This window comes from Podarcis filfolensis (genome assembly GCF_964270895.1).
Source record: "Podarcis filfolensis genome assembly, chromosome: 13".
Lineage (NCBI taxonomy): Eukaryota > Metazoa > Chordata > Lepidosauria > Squamata > Lacertidae > Podarcis > Podarcis filfolensis.
This window is the reverse complement of record NC_139615.1, coordinates 45,294,168-45,301,647: the sequence shown is the minus strand read 5'-3', so window position 1 is coordinate 45,301,647 and position 7,480 is coordinate 45,294,168. Positions and strand designations below refer to the sequence as shown.

The 7,480-nt window shown below is 45.3% G+C and overlaps 1 protein-coding gene across 1 annotated transcript in view; it reads left to right on the top strand.

Annotated features, from left to right (window-relative positions):
- The first annotated feature begins 3,753 nt into the window (after positions 1–3,753).
- Positions 3,754–7,480, top strand: part of BTC (betacellulin) — a 29,774-nt gene continuing 26,047 nt past the window's right edge. Inside the window, exon 1 of the mRNA XM_083583690.1 lies at positions 3,754–3,894. Coding sequence (XP_083439816.1) covers positions 3,852–3,894 — 43 coding nt within the window. The 5' untranslated portion in view covers positions 3,754–3,851. The remainder of the gene's footprint in view (positions 3,895–7,480) is intronic.

Here is a 7,480-nt window from a genome sequence, read left to right as displayed (position 1 = left end):
TGTGTGGCCCTGCCTCTCGTAATTATTATTACAGATTTTGCCTCGCATCCACGGGTGTAATAATTCTGACAGCTGCGGCACATTTTTTCGGGTAGCGTGTTTTCACAGAGTCAGCTGCATTTACTTTAGGGTGCCACACCTCATGACGTGATTGCAAGTGTAGTGGAAAACGGCAGTAGGCGTGTGGGGTGGGGCTTTCTCACACTTCAAGTTCTTAATGGTGCTGCTTCAAGCACCCAAACGTCACACACACCCCATTCACAACAAAGCTGAAGTTCAGAAAAGCAGGCATCTTCGGGCTAGCCGAATTAATGAAAAGTGGCGAGGCGGGGGAACTCCTTTCAATGAAATAGCTGTCATTCTCACACCTGAACCACCCCCCTTGCACTTTTTGGGGAAGAAAATAATTACCGTATTTCCCCCTCTATAAGACGCACCAGACCACAAGACGCACCTAGTTTTTGGAGGAGGAAAACAAGAAAAAAAATATTCTGAATCTCAGAAGCCAGAACAGCAAGAGGGATCGCTGTGCAGTGAAAGCAGCAATCCCTCTTGCTGTTCTGGCTTCTGGGATAGCTGTGCAGCCTGCATTTGCTCCATAAGACGCACACACATTTCCCCTTACTTTTTAGGAGGGAAAAAGTGAGTCTTATAGAGCAAAAAATACGGTAATTGGGCAAGGCTTTCCTGTGAAATAGCATTTTTGCTTTTTTAAAAAAAGTCTCCCTCTTTCCTTCCGTATCGCTTTTTTGGGACGCAGGTGGCGCTGTGGTGTAAACCACAGAGCCTAGGACTTGCTGATCAGAAGGTCGGCGGTTTGAATCCCCGCAACGGGGTGAGCTCCCATTGCTCGGTCCCTGCTCCTGCCAAACTAGCAGTTTGAAAGCATGTCAAAGTGCAAGTAGATAAATAGGTACCTCTCCGGCGGGAAGGTAAACGGCGTTTCCGTGCGCTGCTCTGGTTCGCCAGAAGCAGCTTAGTCATGCTGGCCACATGACTCGGAAAAACTGTCTGCGGACAACGCCGGCTCCCTCGGCCAGTAAAGCGAGATGAGCACCGCAACCCCAGAGTCATTCGCAACTGGACTTAACTGTCACGGGTCCTTTACCTTTTCCCCTCCCTGTGAAATAGCATTTTTGCTTTTTAAAAAAAAGTCTCCGTCTTTCCTTCCACATAGCTTTAGTCTGATCACATGAAGCGTTGTTGGAGGGTATGGAGATAAGTAACTATACAACCTTTAGAAGACATCTGAAGGCAGCCCTGTATAGGGAGTTTTATAATGTTTAATATTTTCTTATGTTTTTATATATATTGGAAGTTGCCCAGAGTGGAAGTTACCCAGGGCAGATGGGCATAAGAAATGTTGGAAGGTATGCTTTTATACCCTTCTTGGATATTAATTGCTATGGATGCTAGCCTCACCGCCAATGAAACAGATTCAGCCTAGCTTATGTGTTAACACCAAGCAATTTGCAAAAAGTGACTATTGTTTTCCCTGTAAACCTGGGTATTTTAAAGTGTGCACTTGAAACTGTGTAATGTATGAAAAACACATGAGAACTAATTTGTGTGTTTTTCAATGTATACGGTACAGTGGTACCTCGGGTTACATACGCTTCAGGTTACAGACTCCGCTAACCCAGAAATAGTGCTTCAGGTTAAGAACTTTGCTTCAGGATGAGAACAGAAATCGTGCTCTGGCAGCAGCAGGAGGCCCCATTAGCTAAAGTGGTGCTTCAGGTTAAGTACAGTTTCAGGTTAAGTACGGACCTCCGGAACGAATTAAGTACTTAACCCGAGGTACCACTGTATATCACACATGTCCACTATTTAGGGAACCAGGATTAGACATGGCTCCCAACTGAGCAAAGTTTCATAGCAAACACAGGTTTTGCCACAAATTAATGCATGTGGAAAACGTCTTCTGGGGGTGGAGAAGCACATTTTAGGCACTGGAATGTCTTCACTCCAAAGGTTTGCTCAGAGTCCTTAACCTTTACAGGTACGAGGGGTTAAAATATTTTCACTCATCCTACACTTGCAGTAGTCACTGGATATTTCATTTCACAGTGGGAGGAGAACGGGCCTATTGCTGAAAATCCTGCCCTGCTTCTTCAATATACACAATGGTGTAACTGCATACCGGTTGCTTCTCTTGTTAGGAAATACTGATGGTTAAGAACAGGTTTTCACAGCTGAAAGAAATGCCAGAGTTTAATCTCTTCTTCCCTTCAAACTCACTTTTAAGGAAGCTGGCGTATTCTAGCAAGTAGTATCCGTGGTGCAGAGGCTTACAATACAATCCTGTTTGTGAGCTAAGGTTGCTTGATAAGGCCAGGATTACTACTAAACTTACGTTGGAATAACTCTTAAGATAGATAAATAGGTATTGCTCTGGTGGGAAGGTAAACGGCGTTTCTGTGCGCTGCTCTGGTTTCGCCAGAAGCGGCTTAGTCATGCTGGCCACATGACCCGGAAAAACTGTCTGTGGACAAATGTTGGCTCCCTCGGCCAGTAAAGTGAGATGAGCGCTGCAACCCCAGAGTCATTCGCGACTGGACTGAACTGTCAGGGTCCTTTACCTTTTTACCATGGTGTAAGGAAGTAACGATGCAACTCAGGTGGCATAACTCTTTAAACCAGTGTAACTGTCCTAAGGGGACACGGGTGGCGTTGTGGGTTAAACCACAGAGCCTAGGACTTGCCGATCCGAAGGTTGGCGGTTCGAATCCCCGCGATGTGGTGAGCTCCCGTTGCTCGGTCCCTGCTCCTGCCAACCTAGCAGTTTGAAAGCACATCAAAGTGCATGTAGATAAATAGGTACCGCTCCGGCAGGAAGGTAAACGGCGTTTCCGTGCGCTGCTCTGGTTTGCCAGAAGTGGCTTAGTCATGCTGGCCACATGACCCGGAAGCTGTACGCCGGCTCCCTCGGCCAATAAAGCAAGCTGAGCGCCGCAACCCCAGAGTCGGCCAGGACTGGACCTAATGGTCAGGGGTCCCTTTACCTTTACTATATATATATATATATATATCCAAAATATAAGATAAAAAAACAAATAAAATAAAACCTACATACAGCAACAGTGTTTTGTGTTCTGTGGGCTCCTATTTGTTATGTGCAAATGGCTTTAGATACCTATTAGGTCCATAAATTACCATATAGCATATATTCAACACAAAACACACACACACACACATAGGCAACAACAAAAGCGTTGAATATATATATCTAATGCAAAATTACAACAAATTTCAATGCAAATTACAACAAATTATATATATATATATATATATATATATATAGGCAACAACAAAAGCATTGAATATATATATTCAATGCAAAATTACAACAAATGTCAATGCAAATTACAAATTACAAATTATATACCATATATAGGCAACAACAAAAGCATTGAATATATATATTCAATGCAAAATTACAACAAATTTCAGTGCAAATTACAACAAATTACAAATTATATATATATATATATAGGCAACAACAAAAGCATTGAATATATATATTCAATGCAAAATTACAACAATGCAAATTACAATGCAATGCAAATTACAACAAATATATAAAAAACACCGTCAACTCTCTTTGCATCCAGCCTGTGCCCGGAACCCCCCTGGTTCCCCCAGGTGGGGCAGGACCCGCCCTTCCTCTGCTCCACCCACTGCGCCTTCCCACCGCCCGCCCTCCCGCCAGCCGCCAAGGGAGGGACGCGGCTCCTCCCCCCGGCCAGGCGGAGGCAGCGCCCCGGGCATCTCGGGCGCCTCCTTCGGCGCTGGCCGCCCGGGCGCGCGGCGAGGTGCGGAGCTGTGCGCGCCCGGGACAGCGCTTTGCCATGGAGCCGGCGCCGCCGCTGCTGCTGCTGCTACTGCTGCTGGGTGAGGATGGGGGGCTCTGGGGGGCTGGAGGGGGGTCTTTCCCAGCGTGGTCCCTCTCCTCTCTTCCCGGCCCTTTCAGAGCTTCGCGGCAGGCAGATGTCCAACAGGTGCAGCAGCTGATAGCTGCACCTAGGAAGCAAAAGGGACAAGGGCAGCTCCATTCCTTGCCTTCCTTTTCATGGAGGGGCCATAGAATTGTAGATGGGGCCATGAGGGCCATCTAGCCCAACCCTGTAATATTTTGCCCGAGGTGGTTCTCGAACCCAGGACCCTGAGATTAATAATAATAATAACCATAATTCTTATTTATACCCCGCCCTCCCCAGCCAAGGCCGGGCTCAGGGCGGCTAACAAGCAATAATAAAAACAAGTTGAAGGAATACAACTTAAAAACAAGATTAAAATACAAGATCAAAACATTGAAACATTAAAATGCAGCCTCATCACAGGAGGAGAAAGGAAAAAGAAAATAGAGGCTCTACCGGCTGGGCTATATAATATCAGTCTCCCTGTCTGGGAGTCAGACCCTGCTTTGGTGTGTGACGGGCAGCGATACCACCAGTGATTTTTTATTTAAAAAGGTGTTTGGGGGTACTCTCATTTTCCTACTCATTTTGAAATACTGCCCCTCACTGAGGCCAAACTTAGATTCACAGAAGGTTTAGGGATATGCGTCTCCCCCTAGAAAAAAAGCACTGCTTGCCACTATACAATTAGGAGTACCTTTTAGTCCTAACTCCCCCCTCCTTGCAAGGGGTTCCTGAGCCTCTGTGGTACCTGGCAGGCAGAAATTCTGCAGGTGCGGTAGCTGCACTTGATCCATTTCTGTTTGTGGTGTCAGCAGCAGCACTGAGGGGTTTGTGGGATAAAAAGCCGTGGTTGTGAAGTCTCTGGATGTAAGAGGTTAGTTGCATCGACCTGAGAACTTGTAGACGGGCTGACAGAGCTTTGCAGAATGGAAGAGTGTGGTTGGCTGGAGTTTACGTCTTCTTTCTTAATATATGGTCATTGCTTCACTACTTCTTAAAAATATACATATTCCAGGGCTTATTTTGTATGCTAAAAAGTCTGGCTGCTTGATCTTTGAGGCAAGCTGTGTTCACTTAATGACAAGGAGGAAAGCACTCTGTGTATGCTCAGATGCAGTTTTTAATTTAGTTCATTCTGGGACTCAGCCCTAACACTAAAAGCACATTCTAGTTCTGAACTTACCATATTTTTTGCTGTATAAGACTCACTTTTTCCCTCCTAAAAAGTAAGGGGAAATGTGTGTGCGTCTTATGGAGCAAATGCAGGCTGCGCAGCTATCCCAGAAGCCAGAACAGCAAGAGGGATCACTGCTTTCGCTGCGCAGCGATCCCTCTTGCTGTTCTGGCTTCTGGGATTCAGAATATTTTTTTTCTTGGTTTCCTCCTCCAAAAACTAGGTGAGTCTTGTGGTCTGGTGCGTCTTATAGAGCGAAAAATATGGTATTTAAAGCACAAATCAACCCCAAACGGCTTGTTTAAGGAGAGGGGGAATAAGCAGCACTAGCAGGAGAGATTTGATTTTATATTTTATTATTTTTCGATGTATCAAGCTATGCCAGGCCAGCAGGGATTCTTGCCCGTGCTGTGGCGGTGTCCATCAGGGTACCTACTGAATGGGGCCAGTTCTCTATATTTAGCTCTGTGTGTTTATTTTAGGATGCTTTAGAATCAACGGTAGTTCAGGGAATTTAAAAACAGACTGAGCCCTGGAGTGCTGGTGTTGTATATCACATGCAGTTTTAAATGGTTTTACAACCTTTCTCGCTTGAGAATGTTGCTGAATATATTATGTTTCTTTGCTGTGACGTGCAGGTGTACATTAACCTAGCTCTGTAATGTTAAACAAGCTTATATCAAAACCCACCACCGTTAAATAACGCAGCAAATGATTCTAAAGTTAATTGTGTTCTTTGCAGACTCATGGAACAGTTGCTTCCTAGAAACTAGTGCGGTTTTCAGTCCACAGTGGTTTGGCCCTCTGTTTCCCTAGCTTACCTGTTGGAGAGGACTTGCAACATAAGCAGAATAACATGGGTAGGCAAACTAAGACCTGGGGGCCGGATCTGGCCCAATCACCTTCTCAATCTGGCCCACGGACGGTCCGGGAATCAGTGTGTTTTTACATAAAATGTGTCCTTTTATTTAAAATGCATCTCTGGGTTATTTGTGGGGCCTGCCTGGTGTTTTTACATGAGTAGAATCATAGAATCATAGAATCATAGAATCATAGAATCATAGAGTTGGAAGAGACCACAAGGGCCATCGAGTCCAACCCCCTGCCAAGCAGGAAACACCATCAGAGCACTCCTGACATATGGTTGTCAAGCCTCTGCTTAAAGACCTCCAAAGAAGGAGACTCCACCACACTCCGTGGCAGCAAATTCCACTGTCGAACAGCTCTTACTGTCAGGAAGTTCTTCCTAATGTTTAGGTGGAATCTTCTTTCTTGTAGTTTGGATCCATTGCTCCGTGTCCGCTTCTCTGGAGCAGCAGAAAACAACCTTTCTCCCTCCTCTATGTGACATCCTTTTATATATTTGAACATGGCTATCATATCACCCCTTAACCTCCTCTTCTCCAGGCTAAACATGCCCAGCTCCCTTAGCCGTTCCTCATAAGGCATCGTTTCCAGGCCTTTGACCATTTTGGTTGCCCAAAACGTTCCAGTTTGTCAGTGTCCTTCTTGAACTGTGGTGCCCAGAACTGGACACAGTACTCCAGGTGAGGTCTGACCAGAGCAGAATACAATGTAGAAGAGTAGAGTAGTAGAGTAGAGTAGAGTAGAGTAGTAGTAGAGTAGAAGGTGTGCTTTTATTTAAAATGCACCTCTGGGTTATTTGTGGGGCATACAAATTCATTCATCCCCCCCCCCAAATATATATTCTGGCCCTCCGCAAGGCCTGGGGGACAGTGGACTGGTCCCCTTGCTAAAAAAAGTTTGCTGACCCCTGCAGAATAATCTTCAAGAACAACCATTCAGAGAGAAGAATATTATTCACTTCTGGATTTTGACAGTGAAGAGGGGTGAATGGTGTGGGGAAAAACCCATAACCCAAGTCCCAGAGAAGAAAGGGTGACATAAACTGGAAACATAAATAGGATGGGGGCTAGTGTCCAGTTAAACCGGTCATTCTCACACACGCCCCAAGGACAATAGCACAGGGAATTTTGCTGAACTGGTGTCAACGTGAGCTGTGCCTCAAACTCCATAACGTACAGAGTCATTGGATAAGTCTGCCTTTTCATTTCATTTTCATTTCATTTTTGATTTGTATACAGTGGTGCCTCTGGTTATACACGCTTCGGGTTACGAGCTCCGCTAACCCATAAATAGCTGCTCGTGGTTGCAAACTTTGCCCCAGGATGTGAATGGAAATCATGCACCAGAGGCAGACCCCATTAGTGAGAGCGCGCCTCAGGATGAGAACGGTTTCAGCTTAAGAACGGACCTCTGGAATGAATTAAGTTCGTAACCAGAGGTACCACTGTACCGTCTTTCTATTTTACAATACCCAAGGCAGTTTGCAAGCTGAAGAATCAAAGAATGTACACCTTAT